The sequence below is a fragment of the Simochromis diagramma genome, unplaced genomic scaffold, assembly GCF_900408965.1.
Source record: "Simochromis diagramma unplaced genomic scaffold, fSimDia1.1 OVJJ01000802.1, whole genome shotgun sequence".
NCBI lineage: Eukaryota > Metazoa > Chordata > Actinopteri > Cichliformes > Cichlidae > Simochromis > Simochromis diagramma.
In genome coordinates this window covers 5,092-25,218 of record NW_024387492.1, presented here as the reverse complement: position 1 = coordinate 25,218, position 20,127 = coordinate 5,092, and the positions used below count along the sequence as shown (strand labels likewise).

Here is a 20,127-nt window from a genome sequence, read left to right as displayed (position 1 = left end):
CTGGAATTGGCTGGGCCGCGCTATGAATTCTGCAATATGGTTTTTCAATTTTGTTGTCCGGTTGGAAAATCGGGAGAAATTCGGGAGAATGGTGGCTCCGGGGGATTTTCGGGAGGGGCACTGAAATTTGGGATTCTCCCGGAAAAATCGGGAGGGTTGGCATGTATGGTTGTGGCAACATCACTAACCTTGTCAAACACCTCAGAGTAAATCATATCACAGAATATGACGAGCGTATGTTGAGGCGAACTGAAGAGGAGGAGAGGGACAGGTGCTGCTAGGGCAAGACACACGTCACTCACAGAGTCCTTTAGTGCTGCAAGCAGGCAAGGTGTTCAAATAGCCACAACTTCAGTTTTTTATTTCTATATGATGAACTCTGCAACAAGTAATCTGATGTCCTGTAATCATTATGATGCTATAATTTGAGATACAATAAATAAAATAAGTTTTTGTACAAAGTATCGGTATCGGATCAGTATCGTCGATACCACCCTGAATATTACTTGGTATCGGATCGGAAAGGAAATCAGTGGTATCACACATCACTACCAGATACTACTCTGGAAAGATGTGTGAGAAGCTTAATGTAGATAGAAGCTTCCTGGCAGCTGTGACTGGTGGCATAACAGGAACAGTAGTGCTGACCCTGGCTATTGTATTCATTATCAGAAGACTACAGTAACTTCCACTTGAGTGGATGACATTTTCTTTGCATTTGTTCATTAATTAAATCAAAACTGTCATCAGTACTGGAGTGTAATGTAGCTGAAACTTTAACTTTGAAATGTAAATTTGTTATATTAGGGCTCATTTGGGAGGGAGATGGATTGTGAATGTGTCCACCTGCAAAGATTATTGTATCACATAAACCTTTCCATTAATTTTTGAAATAACAAGGACCTTCTATTAGGCATCAGGATTAGAAGCAATATAAGGACCAGGAGTAAATTGAGCCACTCCACTCAAAGGTGATGTCCCAACATAACATTATAAAAACAATGATTTGTCTATTTGTATGTGACAGTGATTTTTTTAAAGGAAAATGTAAGGTTGGAATTCAATTTCACAACAAAAAAAGAATGTTATTTATTTTTATTTGAACAGATTTCAGATACATACAGTGGCCACACAGGGATAGTATACAGGTTATAGTTCACGCCAAACATAAATTTAAATATACAGTAATTCATCTTAAATACAACCATTAAACAAGTCCGGACTTGTTAAAGCATTTACTTTGTTCTATGCACAGTGAGCACTTGCACTCTTGGTCTACTTAATATCCAAAATCCAGTTAAGTCGAAGATGTACACAGTTAGTTATCTTTAATTTTACTTGGAATGGAAGAAAACAAATGATTTTTGCATCTACAAAGATAACTGACAAAATCTACCAACCTTAGCTAATAATAATAGCAAGAAGAATAGCTAGAAGTACTATGTGTCATGTACAAATATCATCGGAACCTTAGCGCTAATCATTGACAACAATGCACTATTTAAAGGTATAGTATGCTACATTTTTTGGTTATTGCTAGCAAACACAATTTTCAAACTCACTACCAGATTCACTTCAGCCAAAGACAGTATAAAAGATGTTCAGTGTTACCCGCTGGTTCCTGAAATCTAATTTGAAGCTTCAAGATAATTCTTTTGAGTGGCATTTTGGTGTTTTGAAACCTGATGTGAAGAGTGAAGGGTAGAACTGACCATGAAACTTGTGCTGATGTAGATATCGTGGGAAATTCTCTTTTCTGGCAAGAAGAATGACCTAGATTTCCAAGATGACTGGAAACAAGTCACTGAAACCCTAACCCTCACCATTCAGGCTGTCATTTATCTCAAGGACGTCATTTAGTAACGACTGCAAACAAAAGTATAAGACAAGCCTCACTTTTACATCTGGCAGGTACATCCATGTTTTACACTATCTGTCAATGCAACTGAAGTGCATTCTTCGTCCTGTTTGCTGTTATTGTCCTGTATATGTGTTACAGTCAAGAAACGTCAGTTACATGGCAAAATAAGAATAAATAAGAAAGGCAGGGTCTCTGGAGATAAAGACACTGTCATTCACTTCTAATTGGTCACAAATAATAACTAGACAGGGGTTCTATTGCTTTTTAGGAAAACTACATATAACTATAGATAATGATATGATTATAAACAACATTTAGTTAAATCTCCTTAAACAACCCACTGTAAATGTCAATGAACTACATACTAACTTAATGCTAACTGTATTCTCCTGTAGAGGGGTAGTTGGACAGGCGAGTTGTTAGTTCAGGATTCACAGTCTGAAAAGCAAAAAAATAAAACTTTTAAGACTCAACTTTAATTCACAAAAGATCATTTCTGCTTCCATGTGGTGAAAAAGTAATTAATGCTGACCATATGGGTACTATAACTGTTTGACACGAGAGCCTCGTGAAAAACAGCACAACATTCAAATTGTGATCACAAAACCAGCAGAAAACAAGTATTCATATTGTTTCAACAGGTTCAGTGTGACCATGGTTTAATAACTCATTTTATTCAGTTTGGGTTACCCAGAAATCAAAATGTCAATTTCCGCTGCTTAAAAAAAAAAGCAAAACCTTGAGAAATGTGTCTTTTCCACACTGTAGATAAAGCAAATAAACAGGGTTCATAACTTTGGCAATCCATGAAATGTTTATCATCCAACATAATCAAGGCAAAATTACAATTTCTTTCTTGGCTAAATTGTTGGAATTATTTGTAATTACCTTATCCCTTATCCCTAAACATGATATCTGCTAAACACCAACGTTATCATTTTAAGCATGCTAGTATGTTGATATTACACAACCTATGCCGTTCCACCTGAGTACAAGTGCAACCCTGTTACTCAGCCTTGTTATAGATTACTTTGTAAACACAAAACAACTTGTATTTGTGTGGTGGTTTACAGCAGCCATCAACAGTTAATAGATATAACCCTGAAAATGCGAGTTTAGTTACTGAAGGATCTCTCATCACTCAGGATTGATCAGTTCAGTGGGCTACCAAGTTTCAAGATAGAAATTTGGCATTATTAAAGGAATATTGTTAAGGACAATAGATAGAACTGACCTACATCTTCAGTGGTCTTTTGTGTACGTAGTTGAAGTGAATTTCTTTGTGCTGTCATTTCCTTTTGATTTTCCCTGAGGGAAGAGACCAGAAGTATTATCAACCATGTTTCTATCACTTTATCAGGCAATTCTGTATGTATCTCATTGTTGTGCTTACAGTTATGAGCTTGAACAGTTCCTCTCTGACCTGATAGTAACAATGTAGACAAATTGTTTAATACATTAGGTACATGGCAAATACTAAACACTTTCTTCTAACCATCAAATTTTTTTTATAAATATATCTAGAGTGATATCTGTTCCGCTAAAATGATTAAACCTACCTTCTGCTCTGCAAAACACCCTGTGATCAAAATAAAAAAACCCTGGAAGAGAGAAAAAATACGTAACATGTCTAAAAAGACACAATGGTTTTCCTTTTGAATCAGGTTTGCAGTTTTTATCAGCAGAGACAAGAGTTTAAGGGAATTATATGCCAATGGGAAAGTTAGATCTGTGCATCCCTATTGCCATTGAATGACGTTTTCTGATCATCATCAGAAACTTGTATATTGATAATTAACTCAACTTTAATACATGGCTTTATTTTTACTTTTAAACAATGAAATAATGAATGTTTTAAAATATGTTACTTCTACAACTGATCAACAATGAAAAGCAAAAAAATATAACTTTTAAAGAAAAAGAATTATAAAAAAAGACAATTATAAGTTATAAACTATAATAGAGGGAAATGGAGATTTGTCCATTGTTGATTTTCTTTTTCATATTTGTGAATGTTTTAGATCATCAAATACATTTTTTGAAATAATTATTACCTAAATTTGCTTGGTATGTGCTAACTGTGCATTCAAATTACCTGGAAGGTATTAAGGATGGTGAAAATGTAGGTAATAACGTTATAGGATGGGGCTATCAGACATGATGAGTTGAATGAAGCCAACGATCCATGTCACTCCAAAGACAGGTGTTAGAACAATCACCACTTTGAGGATGCCTTTTGCCGTTTCCTTGTCATCGGCCTTGCTGCTGTCAGGGACTGAGGTCTTCATCAGTGTAACGATGACAACAACCATGGAAAAGAGATTTGCCAAAACAATGATTCCCACAGGCAGGAGAAAAGCATGCATGGAGCCAACCAAGAGTTTTACGTAAACTAGCCAGCATGTTTCGCTGTTGTAGTACTTCTGGTCGGTGTATCTGTAGTACACATAGCTGGATCCCACCATTAGGATTGGGCAAACATAGCCTAAAATGCTGGAGAGGAACATGAAAACTCTTTTCCTCAGTGGGCTGAAGACAAAGATGAGCTGGTGGACAAGCATGATGCTCAGGCACAGCATCCAGCAGAACATAGCCAAGAAAAACAGGTGTTTGCATATGGTCAGTACTAGACACCAGCTGTCAGTTAAAGTCTTGGGATTGCTAGAAGCCAAGAAACTGCAATTTGCGAGCAAGAGGAATGTGGCAATGTTCACTATAGCTGTGTGCCGAAAATGAGAAAGGTTAGTCTTGACCACAGCTGACCACACCAGAGATTCAATGATGAGAAAGATCACCAAGGAGCAAATGGACACACCAAGGCCAATATTTGAAATAAGTTCAAGGATAGGATCTTGTTTTCCTCCATCACCCTTGGACATTAGGACAGAGAATGCAGTTAGGTGGTTGCACTCACATATTGTGTGGTTTTCATCAGAAATGCTGATATTGCATCCTTCATTTGACCATTGATTCCTTGTGGTGTTCCAGAAGACACAGTGAGATTGAGTGGGGTTGGTTTTCCCACTGGGGAAGTCCAGTCTAATTTGTATAGTTGAATCACTATTATTGTCCAGTGTGGCTGATAATATGAGGTCGGTACGTTCAGGTTGTGTGCCATTAAAGCTGTTATTTAATTTACTCATTAGATTTTTCACAGCTACAGTTTTCAGTATTCCATTGGTCTTGTTCATATTCACACCAATGTCAAACACAGACACATTACAGTCATTGCTTCGACAGAATGTAAGGTCTAGATTTGTACTGTTGATTCCGTTGCTCTGGTTGACCTTAATGTTCTTCACTAGACCTTCCACAGACTCTAGGTAGTTTGATGACATTTTATAACGAATTGTGTCATTTACCCCACTCCAGGTGCCATTCAACATATTGCTTGCTGCACTAACAAAATCCTGAAAGACAGTAAAATAGAAAATAAACTTAAAAAATTTATTTGACTGAACAGTGACTTTTCACACTTTCTCAGTTGATGCTAGGACCCCTATTCAGGCGTAATCCGCTTGGGTGTACAGTCAAGGATCTTTAAGTACTGCATGGTCTGTTGTTGAAATTTAAAGTGGAAGAGAAACTACATGTATAAAGGGTCATTTCCACTACAGAGCCCTGTTCTGGTTAGTTGTTGTTAATAGACTTACATCGTTTATGTTAGCTAATTAGTAACAGAAGAAGTAACATGTTTAGAAAGAGTTATATGTTGCTGTATTGACAGTTAGCTGCATCACAGAGTCGTGAAGGACATTATTTTAGCAATTCTTTTGTTATTCTATTATTTCTTAAAGGTCTTACTGTAGATTAAAGAAAATGTAACATATTTAAACTGATGAAACTGATAATCTGCCATATTAATCCATATTATATTGTTGGTGGACATTTTTTCCTGCAGAATAGGTACTTGTACATTTTTATTGACTTATTTCCATTGTGTTGTATTATTGGTATTATTCCTCTAACTATCTTGACATGACATGAGTAGTAGAATGTAGAATGAGTATATGTTGAGGATTATTTGAATTTCTACTTCTAAAATGAAGTCTGAACTTTTATATTCAGAATTATGTATGTATAACAGAAAAGGTAGATGTGCTTACAGGAAAGATATCCTCTCTCAACACAATTGTGTTTGATGCGTCGGCCATCATATTTAGCACACCGATGGAGGCGCTAATGTCAGCAATACTTTCACCGGATCCAGAACTTAATGTAGAGCTGTTCTTTAGCCCTTCAAATATATTCTTGGCCACCTCCGTGGTGGCCCCTAGTCCCTTCAGGAAGGCCTAGATAAAGGAATTAGTGTGTAAAGAAAACAAAAATCCTATAATTCTATTTTATAGTTCACAACAGTAAGCACAACAGACACTTTATTTTAAAGTCTTGACATACTTTTACATTTGGATTTGTATGGGTTATATGCAAAACATTAAACAAAGCAGTAGTTTTACATATGCAATATGCTACGCGGTGTAATTGAAATCGCTCCAGATTTGACCATACTCCTAAATGGTATGATCTATATAGCTTAGTTTTGGAGTTTATTGACTTTTACTTATAATGTTGGGTGAAAATGGTAACAAATTGCAACAAAAACCTCTTCGTGTTTAGCTGCCAGCAGATATCTGTAGTTTACATGAAAAATGCCAATTTGTCTGTCAAACACTCACCATTTTATTCTCTTAGTCGTAGTGACAGTATGATGCAAACAGTAAACTGAAGACTGAGTTGAAATGTATTGGTTGCATTAGTAAGGAATACTTTATCAGTTTCTGGTTTGTGTAAGTGTATTTGGAGCCAAGTTAGCATCTATTCTGTAAACCACTGGTTATTGTGGGAACCTGCTGGTGACTAAAGCAATTCACTCTAGCTTCCGTCAGCAAACTTCCAGTTACTACTTAATACTGGAATACACTTTTTCCGTAGCAACTAGTGGTCACTATGGTGGTCACTGACCAGTCTCTAGGCCTGTGTGACTGAGACCTAGCCTCAGCAGAGAGCTGAGAGTATGAACTTTAAAGTCAAGATGAACTAAGATGAAAATTTACAAACCTTTATCATTGCAGTTTCAGAAACTAAAAATACTGAAACACATACACAAATGCAAACGAGAGCAAACAAAAACGTATTATTGTAATGACAAATAAAGACACACTCACTTCAGCTGTATTTGAAATTTTGTTCAATTGTTCACTGACGCAGCTTGAGAACACTGCCTGCCAGGCTGGGCCGTTACAAGGTCGGGACTTATAGCCAACCTTGCCTGCTGGGCATGTTCGAATAATCACTGTGTCTCCAGCTGGGGTTTTTGGCCATGTATCTTCATCCAGTAGCTCCTCTTTACAAAATGGCTTCCCAGCTTAATAATAAAAAAAAAAAAACATTAGGAAAAAGAAAATAATATTATTAATTATATTTATACCATTAGCTGGTGCAGCATAGGCCTTTGCAAACATATGCAATTCTAAAGCCTGAGAATATGTCATTATACTACACATGAAATTTACAATAAACAGATTAAAGTAGACCCATTATACATTTCAGGCATATATTGCTGAATATTGGGTAGCCAGTCAGTTGAAATTTGGCTTAAAAGAAAGGTGGTATTATTGGAACTGTTTTTCAGACAAGATTGCACCAGCCCCTGGCATAATAGTAGAATAGAAATCTGGAGCTGGAATGAGCATAATAAGGCCCCTTTAAACGTATTTAAAATAATAGACAATTTAAAGAATCCTTACCATAGATAACTGGGATGTTCAATTGTGCACTTTTAATTTGACCGATTACATTCTTAAAACTGATATTAACATATGGTTCAATCGTTTGTTTGCAGAGGATGGCAGGATTGAATGTGTAGTTGACGTAACTGCTTGAAGCTGTAACAGAAGATGAGATTTTTTTTAAGTGAATAAAGATTTTGTGCAGTAAGCTTTACACGTATTTTGCATTACTGATTAATGTGAGTGTTTTTAATGACATAAATAAAAAACAAAACCAAAAAAAACCTATGTATTCGTTTCTGTTAGAATACTGAAAATTCAAGGAAAAAATCTTACTTGTCTTTTTTACATCACGAGACACATTATCATTGTAGCCCCATGAAATGTCATAGGTTGTATCGCTTGCTGGGATTATGGCACTGACGGTAATGCTTACAGGTGCCTGATTTTCTGAACAGTCCACAGTAAGAGGCATGCTACTCAGGGTAATTGTATCAGGTAGGAGGGCCACACTCAGATTAGTCCTGCCTATGTGCCTGATTGACCCAATGGTAAATCCACACTCATATGTGCCTGCAGGGAACATAAGACAGTTACAATTAAAATGGAGGGTTGGCCCTTTACACATTAATTGACATTTCAGTTAACAACACATGCAGGAAATGACAGGAGCTGAGCCACCAGTTGCCATATTACTGACCATAGTGGAAACAGCGCTGAGAGTATAAACAATATATGTCAAAAATATTGCAATGCAAGTTTATAAAAAATCAGATTCTTATTTGTTATGAACAGGTTCAGAGCAGACCTTATCAAACAGTTTAAATCCATTGTGCCATTGTGCTACCCACACAAAGGATCAAACCAGTTTTTTTAACCTGTCCCCTCATCCCTGTTGAAAATCAATAAAATATTGATCACAAAAAAGAAAATAAATATTCAGACCTGTTCAGAGGAAGTGCTTCACAGGATTAATTCATTATACTATCTTGTTAGTGTGAGTTTATACCTAAGTGTATTTTGTATACTGATTTCATATCAGAGATGTTTTATCTTTGATCAAGCAAAAAGTGTAAACACTTGCCTTCCCAAGTGCCTGTCACCTTGTTGAGGGTAACACCAATACAAGATTGGAAGGTATTTGTGCTACAGGTCGTATTCAGCTGGACCACACTGCCGTCGTTGAGCTCAAGGCGCTGATTCCCTGTGGTTAGATTCCAGCCTGCGCTGTCTGTGGCCTCCTCAAGTTTGCATGCAAGTTGTGGCGTGGACAGATAGCAAACTTGAGTCCCTGGGGCCTCTACAGCGACCATTCCTGTGTTAAGATAATACATGGAAATATAAATTATAAAAATGCTAAAAAGGTCACTTTAAACTTATTCAACTTTAAATTTAGCCAACAACATTGTTTTGGAACATTTATGAACATTTATTTTATTCATACTGAATGGTTAGAATAGATAATGTCACAGTTCTGGGTCATTTTGACCCAGCATTTTTTGTTTTTTATATTCTGGTGTTTATCTGTATTATGATTTATGTTCCGATTCTTGGCTGTGGCTCAGGTGGTAGAGCAGATCAGCTACTGATTGGAAGGTTTGTGGTTCGAGTCTTGGCTTCCCCAGTCTGCATGCCAAATATCCTTAGGTAAGTTACTAACCCCAAGTTGCTCTCCGATGCATTCATCAGAGTGTGAATGTTGGTTAAATTGCACTTGATCTTAGAAGTGATTGTATGAATGGTGTGATGAGGCATGTTGTATGCAGCGCTTTAAGTACTCAATAGCCCTAATTTCACCCAGCTGTGTCTCCCTCCTGTTTTTCATTCCCTGATTACTATGCCGTTTATTTAAACCCTGTATTTGCTTTTGTCGCGTTGTACCCTCTAAATGCTGTGTGTTTGTGTTCCAGCTCCTTTGTTCTGAGTTGAGTTTTGTTTTGCTTTTGTGACTTTTATTTTATGAGGAGGTTTTTCCAGCAATAAAAGCTGTGTTTTGAGTTCCAGTCCCATCGTTGAGTGTCCTGCATTTTGGGTCCTTTTTTTCCTTCCTGCCTGCACACAGCCTATCGTGACATATAAATTGTAATAACCATGCATTAGTGAAAACTAAAATTAATTGGCCTTGAAGACAAGTGATGGGGATATGGTAAGCTAATGTTAGTTCAGCTAAATTGGTATGGTTAAATATCCATCCATCCATTCGCTTCCGCTTATCCTTTTCAGGGTCGCGGGGGGCGCTGGAGCCTATCCCAGCTGTCATAGGGCGAGAGGCAGGGTACACCCTGGACAGGTCGCCAGTCTGTCGCAGGGCTAACACATAGGGACAGACAACCATTCACACTCACATTCACACCTAGTGGCAATTTGGATTATCCAATTAACCTATCCCAACAAGTTGCATGTCTTTGGACGGTGGGAGGAAGCCGGAGTACCCGGAGAGAACCCACGCAAACACGGGGAGAACATGCAAACTCCACAAAGACCCCGGCCTGATGGTGGAATTGAACTCAGGACCTTCTTGCTGTGCGGCAACAATGCTAACCACCGTGCCACCGTGCTGCCCGTGGTTAAATACATGTGGGCATAATATGTCATTTTGTTTTTCCAATTTTTTCACATGTAGTTTTATTGATTCTGAAAAGACAGATCAACATATTTGACATTACTGGAATTAACTGAAGAACTCAAACATTTTATAGACAATAAAGAGTGTGCAGTTGGAATACCTCTAGATCTCAAAATGCTTTTGACACAATATATTATTAAACAAACTGGAAAAGTGTGGTATTAGATAGTTTGTGCTGAATTGGGTGATGAGACAGCAATTTGTGGATATAAATGAATACAAATCAACCTGCATGGATATACAATCTGGAGTTCCTCAAGGTCCGGTGCTAGGCCCAAAACATAAAATATACATATGACATATGAGTCTCAAAAATACTAAAATGTTTCAGATTCATGCTACGTGTTCTCACTTTGGTGCACTTGTGGAAATATATGTTTTTCAGTGAGAGTTTACAGCAGCTTTGGTGAATGGTAAATGGCCTGTATTTGTAAAGCGCTTTACTAGTCCCTAAGGACCCCAAAGCGCTTTACACATTCAGTCATCCAAACATTCACACACTGTTAATTAAAAAAGAAGTGAGTAAATTTGGCTTGATATGAAAACTTTATGTAGCCCTGGCTATATAAATAGGTCATTTATTTAAATAGTTCATTTATATTGATAGTTAATTGCAAATGTTCACTGTGTTCAAGAATGTGTATACAAATGCCTGTAAGGTATGTGATGTGTGTCAGTTAAATGCACAGCCTTTTTATTTGTATTTTGAGGTTTATGTCATTATTTTTGAAATGTTATTGATATGTACTACAGTGCCAGTGAACCCTGAAGTAGTCTCAGGTAGAGGGGTGGGAGTAAGTGGGGAGCCGTGTGCACTCTGCAGGAAGCGAGAGAGATGAGAGCTGAACAACAGTGTCGAGTGAACGCAGAGTTCATAGAAGGGCGACAGACGTATTTTCGGGTTGACGGATAGCCAACTGTAGTGGAAAACTGTTGTACTCTACTGTGAGTAGGAGGAGACGGACGTCTTGCTGGTGTGTCAGAGAGGTCCCTTCTGCTGGTGTGCTGAAGTTATGTGTTCACGTGATAGCACGTGGAGACGACGACTGTGAGTGCTGCTGCCGCGGCCTGCTGGTAGCCTTGACCCAGTTTCCTCCACTATCCCCTTGAACTGCCTGGAGGTGTGAGTACTGTTGTTTGCACGTGCTTTTTATTTTACTACTTGGCAACAAGTGAAGCGACCATATTGTTTTAGGTCCCAAAGCACCCGAGCCACGACTCAGGCCTGCAACGAGGGGTTTGCTAGCAGAAAGACTGTAGCACTTGAGGTGTGTGTGTGTGTGTCGGTGAGAGTGCGTTTGGGCCCACAATATTATTTGATTATTTTGTTTCTGTTCAGGTAGATGGCTTACCATTGTTTATCAAACTTTATTAATTTTACTTATTTTCCTTTGTGTTGTTGTTAACCAATTATTCACTAAAGTGGAGTTAACTTTATAATTGACCTGCTTGTGTGTGGTTTATTTCCATATAGTGTAGTTTTATTGCATATTTTATACCATAAGCATTAAAAAGGGAGTATCAGTAGGAAAGTAACAACAGGAACCCAGGGCCCCTCTCAATAGAACGTGGGATGGGTGTTACATTTAACTTTGCATTAAATGTAAGCAAAACAAAGATCATGTGCTTTGGAAAATGAAAACTAACTCATTAAGCATTGTTGCTAATGTATGGATAGAAATTACACTTGGGGTGTGAACAAAAACAGCTGGACGGCTCATTTTAGACATAAAAGCAAAAGAGCAAAGACTGTTGCATTGTTGGAAACACAAGTCTCATTCTGAACCATACTGCTTACTTATTTTGTCATAGTTGAATTAGTGTGTGGAAATATGGGGTAACATATACAAAAACACAATACCCATAATGCACATTCCAAAAAAAAAAAGAGGTATGATACTTAATATAACTCCATATCTGGAGCGCACAAACTCTATATTTTTAGGTCCAAACAAATGTCATAAATCTCTGGTACAGAGAAATATATAGATTAGAAGATCAAGTTGTACAGGAATTGAAAGAATAGTAAAAATAATTTTTTACTGACCTAAAGTGTCCACAAATATAGTAGCTGTAAGCAGACTTGTAAGATTATTGACTATGTCTTGAAGTTTACTAGTCAGCACTCTGACACTGACAGCTACCTGAAAGTCAACATACTGCAGCGATGGGGATGTGGAGATGGTTCTGTAGAGAATGATGGAAAAATGACTTGTTATCGACATAAAAAAAAAAAACATTACAGTACAAACAGTAAGTTTTATTTACTGTGCATATCTAATAAATTTTGTCAGTCTCCAAAAGTGTCTAAAACCGACATTATATTACATATTGCAAGGTCTCCAAAAAGTATTTGGACAGTCTCTTTGGAATCCTAAGATTAATCTTTTTTGCAATCACTTTTGTGCACCATGAAATGCAGAAAAGAAAATTAATGAATGCAGTTTTCAAGTGCTGTCCCCTCTATTGCCAGGGAACAGCTATTGACACTAGTCATCAGGTATGCACAGAGTTACTGAAATGATGAGAGTTTTACATAGAATTCTTTGGCATGGTTTCAGGGTTTCCCATCTACCAATCAGCTTTGAAGCTCAGGTCTCTGAAACAGCCCTGAAGACATTAGCTAACTCAGGTAGAATCATTTACAAAAAACTCACCTATAATAACTAACAGTTTAGTTGGTGACTATAAGTGGTGTCACAATATTAAGTGATGTTGTTTAAAAAAAGAATAACATTGACAAAAAACAAACACAAAACCAAAAAGGTAACTTATATAACATATTTCTTTGTAAAATACAGTACCTTGGACCAGTAACGTTCATATACTGAATAGCATTCAGTTTTTGAAATTGGTTTTGAAGCTAAGAAAAGAAAAAGCATGACATCGTTGATATTTTTGTACTATGTAACAATAGAAAACATATTTATATTTATAGTTTATTTATAGAATAGTACAAACGTGAGGATGAGACATACCGTTGTGGTCTTGGTTGAATCCCATGCTGCAGTCTGTACTGATCCATTGATGAAAACTGTGTTCATTGTAAATATTACAGTTTGTTATTACTTTGGGTTTTATTTTGGTTGTCAAAGACAAGCATGCATATCAGCATGGGGACTGCTTTGAATGCACAGACTGGGATATGTTTAGAGAAGCTGCTAAATACTCAGACACTGTGGACCTGGAGGAGTACACAACCTCAGTGACCAGCTACATCAGCAAATGCATTGAGGATGTCACTGTCTCCAAGACCGTGATCTGCAAACTATAAACCCTGGTTCTCTGCAAAGCCACGCAACCTGATGAAAATCAGAGACTCTGCCTTTAAGTCCAAAAATAGAGGAGCTTACACTACAGCCAGAGCAGATGTATCACGGGCCATCAAAGACGCAAAGCGGCAGTATGCAGATAAGATCAACACACATTTCACAAGTACAAAGGACACTCGGCGAATGTGGCAGGGCATCCAAACAATCATGGGCTACAAGCCAACACCTCCAGCATGCAGCAGGGATCCCTCTCTGCCAGACCAACTAAATGACTTCTTTGCATGTTTTGAGGCAGAGAACAAAGAGCCAGCAAGGAAGATGCCCCCCTCCCCCAACAGTGGTGGGTCTCGTCACCAACACTGATGAGTCTGAATACAGAGAAGAGGTACAACACCTGGTGGACTGGTGTCAGAATAACAACCTGTCTCGCATTAGTCTTCTGAACATTTAGATGGTTGTTAACTTCAGGAAGACCTCAATGGCTCACACTCCACTGCACATCAACGGATCTGCTGTTGAGATGGTCAACAGTGTGAAGTTCCTGGGTGTGCACATATCAGCTGACCTCTCCTGGAACCTTAACACCACCACCATCATGAAGAAAACCCAACAACGTCTTCACTTTCTTAGGAAACTGAAGAAGGCCAGTCTCCCTCCTCCTATCCTCACATCATTTTACTGGGGAACCATTGAGAGCATCCTCTGCTGCTACATCACTATCTGGTACGGGAAATGCACCCTCGCTGAAAAGAAGTCTCAGCAGCAAATAGTGAGGAGAGCAGAGAGGATCATTGGAAGCCCTCTCACATCCATCTCCCAACTCTATGACAGACACATCATTCGACGTGCGAACAGCATAGTGAAGGACACTTTCCACTCCTCACATGCACTGTTCTCCCTCCTTCCATCTGGCAGACTGTTTCGCAGCATTAAAACTGTAATGACCAGACACTGCAAGAGCTTCTACCCCCATTCAGTCATAGCCCTCAACTCACTACCACAAAAGGACTGATATAAACATACACCTCTACAAACACCTTACAATAATCATCAAAAGACTCAAAAATAGGGATGGGTACCGGTGTCCGGTGCCATGATGGCACCGGTTCTGACATAAACGGTAGTAACCAGACCGAAAAGCAGCGCACATTTCGGTGCTTTATTTCGGTGCTTTTTTTTCCTGAGCTGTGATACACTTCTAGCCAATCATTTTACGTTTCCGAGGATAGTAGGCGGGTCCAGGTACGTACGTTCTTTTAGAGCAGAGCTACAGATTAAAATGCCCAAGGCGAAGCGGTCAAAAGTCTGGCTGTACTTCACAGCAAAATATGCAAACTCAGCAGCCTGCAACAAGTGCTTTAAGCTGATACTGTGATACTGTCAAAGGAGGTAACACCTCGAATTCGATGAAACACCTGGCGACACATAGCGTTTTTTTAAAAAGCCGAGAAATGCGCCGTATTTGATAGCTTGCTGCGAGACCTCACACCGAGCACATCTACTGCGGGTGGGTTGCCTGTTATCGGACCCGGAGTTAGCAACATCCCCCAAAAACACGAAGAGGAGAGTCCTGGCTCCTAGCCCTGCCAGTGTAGTGATGTAGTGATGACGGATGATGACGGCAGCAGCAGTCGTTCTTCTCTGCGTGAGTAGCTTAATGTTGTTCGGGTGCAATTTATGTTGAGTAGGCTAACCACGTTATTAAATTAATGCATGTAAGGTGAACTAGCAAACACCATCATAGCTACATGTGGCTGTCTTCTTGTTTGATGGCAGATACTCCCTTCACCCTGGCCAAAAAGGCTAAAATGACCAAAGAAAAAGAGGGAAACAGCTAAACATGAGAGGTTTTTGGACAAAGTTTGTGTTTTTTCCCATTGTTAAGCACTGCTTCCAGCCAAGAGTGATACCATATATGCCCCACAGCTGCAGAAAAGGCTAACATTGTTATCTTTTTACAAAAAAACCAGCTGAACATGAGAGGTTTTTGGACCAATTTTGTGTTCTCCATTCTTTAAGCACCGGTTTGAGCACCGTTTGAGCACCGGCACCATTTCAGAAGTACCGATTTGGCACCGGTATCGGATAAAACCTAAACGATACCCATCCCTACTCAAAAACAACAAAAACGACCACAAATCCACTACAAACTGGTCCTGGGAACAATATTCTCATTTGCACACTCAGTCACATAGTTCTGAACACACACCTAAATTCTTTAGGTGAAATCTTTACATTTTGCATTTCGCACACGTCTTTGTCATGTCTCATCAATAATATCCTGAAAATAGCTTGAAACTGGTATTCAATACCTACTGCACATTCCACTTTGTATTCTCTCAGTCCGGTCTTTGTTTATCTTTGTTTATCGTACAGGTAATATTGTATAGTTACCATTATAGTATTGTATAGAATTATATAGTTAGTAATTAGTAACTTTTCATCCCTTAATTTTTACTAAAACTTAGCATGTTATTTATTTATAATTCCTAGTTTTATATCTCTTGGATATATATTCTTTATATATTTATAAATGCACCATGGGGGGCTTAGGGTGGAACAGCATTTCAGGACACTGTATACTGTGAATACTACTGTATTGACAATAAAGCTCTTGAAGCTTGAAAAAGTAGAAGAGTGAAAAGCAAAGGATAAACATAGCTGTATTCAACAGATTTGTACACCACACTTATTATAGTTTATATTAATTTAGTTTCAACTGGAATCAAAGTACATTTTCTCATTTTAATTTAGGTGTAATTGTTCAAAATGTTCCAGTTGTTACATTACTTTCAGTGTATGCTTTGTTTTTGATTAATTTATTTGTAACATAGGTGCTTTTTTCATGGCAATATTTTGGAAATTCAAAACAGTATCTTAATGCTATTCAACAAAACAGACACTGTTGTCAAATTTGACCAAAGACATGTTTGACTATTGTTATATATATATTTTAAAATAAATAATATTGTTTACTTGCAAAAAAAGTACTTCTATTTTTAAGTACTGTTAATGTTTTCAACACTCATTTTAATGCAAATAGTTTAATTTTGCATTAGTTCTCTATAACACTGGTATACACTAAAACTTATTCCATATCATTAATCAACAGAATAGAAAAAAATAAAAAATAAACAAAAAAACAAACGAAAAAAGAGTTACACATTTCAGGAGATCTACCTTGAACTTTAGGAGAACAGAGGGGTGTGATGTAGGATACATTTTGTTTGCAAGTAGCATCCCTGCAGCAGTTGTAGTTGTAGCACACTTCATTGCTCCAAAGATAATTTGTAGAGCAGTTGCAGTTTGTGTCATTTCCAACAATGAGGCACTCTAGAAATAAAAGAAAACATTCAAATAGCACAACTTCAGTTTTTTTATTTCTATATGATGAACTCTGCATTATTAAGTGATAAGAAAAAGTAATCTGATGTCCTGTAATCATTATGATGCTATAATTTGAGATACAATAAATAAAATAAGTTTTTGTACAAAGTATCGGTATCGGATCAGTATCGTCGATACCACCCTGAATATTACTTGGTATCGGATCGGAAAGGAAATCAGTGGTATCGCACATCACTACTAATCAGCCCCTTGATATGCTACACCTGTGAGGTGGGATGGATTATCTTTGTAAAGGAAAAGTGCTCACTAACACATATTTATAAAGATTTGAGAACAATATTTGAGAGTCATGGGTCTTTTGTGTATGTAGAATAATTTTCAGACGTTTGTGTTCGGCTCATGAAAAATGGGAGCAAAAACAAGTGTTGCGCTTATATTTTTTTTCCAGTGTATTTATTCATCAATCTAAACTAGTAATCTCACATGAGTTTAGTAGAACTGACAAATGAGCACTTTCTGACAAAACCTATAACAGTGCACATTGGTAATATTCTTCTTTTATTAAAACAGAGTCCAGTCCAATAGTTTTGACTCTTGTAAGAAAAACATCAGTTATAGACAAATTGCAGTTAATATTACTGCAGCTCTGTTATGTTGAAGATATTGTTTAAGTAATTACACAATTTTATTTTCTTATTTATTATTATTATATATTTATTTACAACAGAGGATGCAATAATAACAGCTCTTCACACAACCCTCACACACCTGGACATTAGTAACTCCTATGTTAGAATGCTATTGGTGGACTTCAGCTCTGCCTTCAATACAGTTCAACCCCACAAACTGGTTAAAAAACTAAGCAACCCATGACTCAGCAGCTCACTGTGCAGCTGGATATTGGACTTTCTGAGCAACAGACCCCAGAACATCAGAATGGGAGAGCACACCTCCTCCACCCTCATTCTGAATGTAGGTGTCCCACAGGGGTGTGTCCTCAATCCCCTCTTATACTCACTTTTCACCCATGACTGTTATGGTAAATGGTAAATGGTCTGCATTTGTATAGCGCTTTTCTAGTCCCTAAGGACCCCAAAGCGCTTCACACTACATTCAGTCATTCACCCATTCACACACACATTCACACACTGGCAATGGCAAGCTACATTGTAGCCACAGCTGCCCTGGGGCGCACTGACAGAGGCGAGGCTGCCGGACACTGGCGCCACCGGGCCCTCTGACCACCACCAGTAGGCAAACATGGGGTTAGTATCTTGCCCAAGGATATTTGGCATGCAGCCAGGAGGCAGCCTGGGATCGAACCACCGACCTTCTGATTAGTGGCTCTGCCACCTGAGCTACAGCCACCCCCCCTGTTCTCCAATCCACACCAGTAACACCATCATATAATTTGCTGACGACACCACCATCATAGGACTACAACAACGATGATTCAGCCTACAGAGAGGAGGTTCAGCATCTGAAGCAATGGTGTGACGACAACAACCTGCATCTGAACACAGCCAAGACCAAGGAGATGGTAATCGACTTCAGAAGAACAAAGCGATCGGGGCACTCTACCCTCTACATTGATGGGGAGGAGGTAGAAAGGGTAGAAAGCTTTAAGTTCCTCGGAGTCCACATCTCGGCCGACCTTACCTGGTCCATAAACATTTCCCACCAGGTAGGAAAAGCACAACAAAGGCTGTACTTCCTCAGGGAACTACATCAGGCCCAATTACCCCAGAGACTGCTAGTAAACTTCTACTGCTCCACCATCGAGAGCCTTCTGACCTACTGCTGCACACTCTGGTTCAACTGCTGCACCACAGAGGACAAGAGGAAACTGCAGCGGGTGGTGAGGGCAGCAGGCAATCGGCACTTCACTAACCCCCCTCAGAGACATTTATACTGGCAGACTTCAGCAGAAAGCCAGCATCATCATCAAAGACCCCATGCATCCTGTACACTCACTTTCCCCCCCTTCCCTCTGGTAAATGCTACAGGTCCATCAGGTCGAAGACAAACAGACTCAACAGAAGTTTTACCCACATGCTGTCCAACATGCCCTACCTCCACCCTGATTGGAGGATAACTGCACTGCCAACACTCATGGACATTACATCTTATTTATAAACCGTATTTCTATTTATACTTCGATGCAACCAACATCCCTACCTCTCTAAACTGTATTTATTATAACCTTATTTATTATAGTTGCAACAGCACCCCCCCACTCAATGTGCAATATTGAGTGGGGGGGTATAATCTTCACGTGCTTCATCCGAAGCACACTTTCTGTGTACTCACTACCTAATTTATAGCCAAAGTATTCACTCACTGTCTCTGTACTGTTTCGCTAGCTTAGCTTAGCTCGTAGCCGACTCGTTAGCACCATGGCTACTTCACCTGTCCCTCCTGCACTTTCTTGCTCATTGTGTCAGATGTTTAGTTACTCCTCGGGCTCCTTTAGCAGTAATGATATCTGTAACAAATGTAGCATATTTGCAGCTCTGGAGGCCAGGATTACTGAATTGGAGACTCTGCTTCGCACCCTTCATTCACCCGTAGCTAGCCAGGCCCCTGTAGCTGGTGCAGCCGAAGATAGCGTAGGCCCCGCTAGCTGTTCCCCGGCAGACCCCAAGCAGCTGAGGAAAGAGGGCGGCTGGGTGACGGTGAGGAGGAAGCATAGTCCTAAACAGAAGCCCCAGGTACACCACCAACCCGTTCATGTGTCTAACCGTTTTTCCCCACTCGGTGACACACCCGCCGGGGATCAAACTCTGGTAATTGGTGATTCTGTTCTCAGACATGTGAAGCTAGCGACACCGGCAACCATAGTCAATTGTCTTCCAGGGGCCAGAGCAGGCGACATTGAAGGAAATTCAAAACTGCTGGCTAAGGGTAAACGTAAATTCAGTAAAATCATAATTCACGTCGGCAGTAATGACACCTGGTTACGCCAATCGGAGGTCACTAAAATCAATATTGAATCGGTGTGCAACTTTGCCAAAACAATGTCAGACTCTGTAGTTTTCTCTGGTCCCCTCCCCAATCAGACCAGGAGCGACATGTTTAGCCGCATGTTCTCCTTAAATTGCTGGCTGTCTGAGTGGTGTCCCAGAAACGATGTGGGCTTCATAGATAATTGGCAAACCTTCTGGAGGAAACCTGGTCTTGTTAGGAGAGACGGCATCCATCCCACTTTGGATGGAGCAGCTCTCATTTCTAGAAATATGGACAAATTTATTAAACCCCCCAAAATATGACTATCCAGAGTTGGGACCAGGA

The 20,127-nt window shown here is 39.1% G+C and overlaps 1 protein-coding gene across 1 annotated transcript; it reads right to left on the bottom strand.

Annotated features, from left to right (window-relative positions):
• Positions 1–1,069: 1,069 nt before the first annotated feature.
• adgrf3b (adhesion G protein-coupled receptor F3b) lies at positions 1,070–16,866 on the bottom strand. Its single transcript, XM_040017941.1, has 14 exons — positions 16,669–16,866; positions 13,195–13,250; positions 13,021–13,079; positions 12,264–12,403; positions 8,675–8,905; positions 7,927–8,163; positions 7,609–7,746; positions 7,027–7,226; positions 5,968–6,153; positions 3,957–5,271; positions 3,421–3,462; positions 3,255–3,284; positions 3,096–3,169; positions 1,070–2,299 (listed from the first exon to the last, which is right to left on the bottom strand). The coding sequence occupies exons 3-10, from the start codon at positions 13,038–13,040 to the stop codon at positions 3,997–3,999; spliced, it is 2,427 nt and encodes an 808-aa protein (XP_039873875.1). The 5' UTR covers positions 13,041–13,079; positions 13,195–13,250; positions 16,669–16,866; the 3' UTR covers positions 1,070–2,299; positions 3,096–3,169; positions 3,255–3,284; positions 3,421–3,462; positions 3,957–3,996.
• Positions 16,867–20,127: the final 3,261 nt, after the last annotated feature.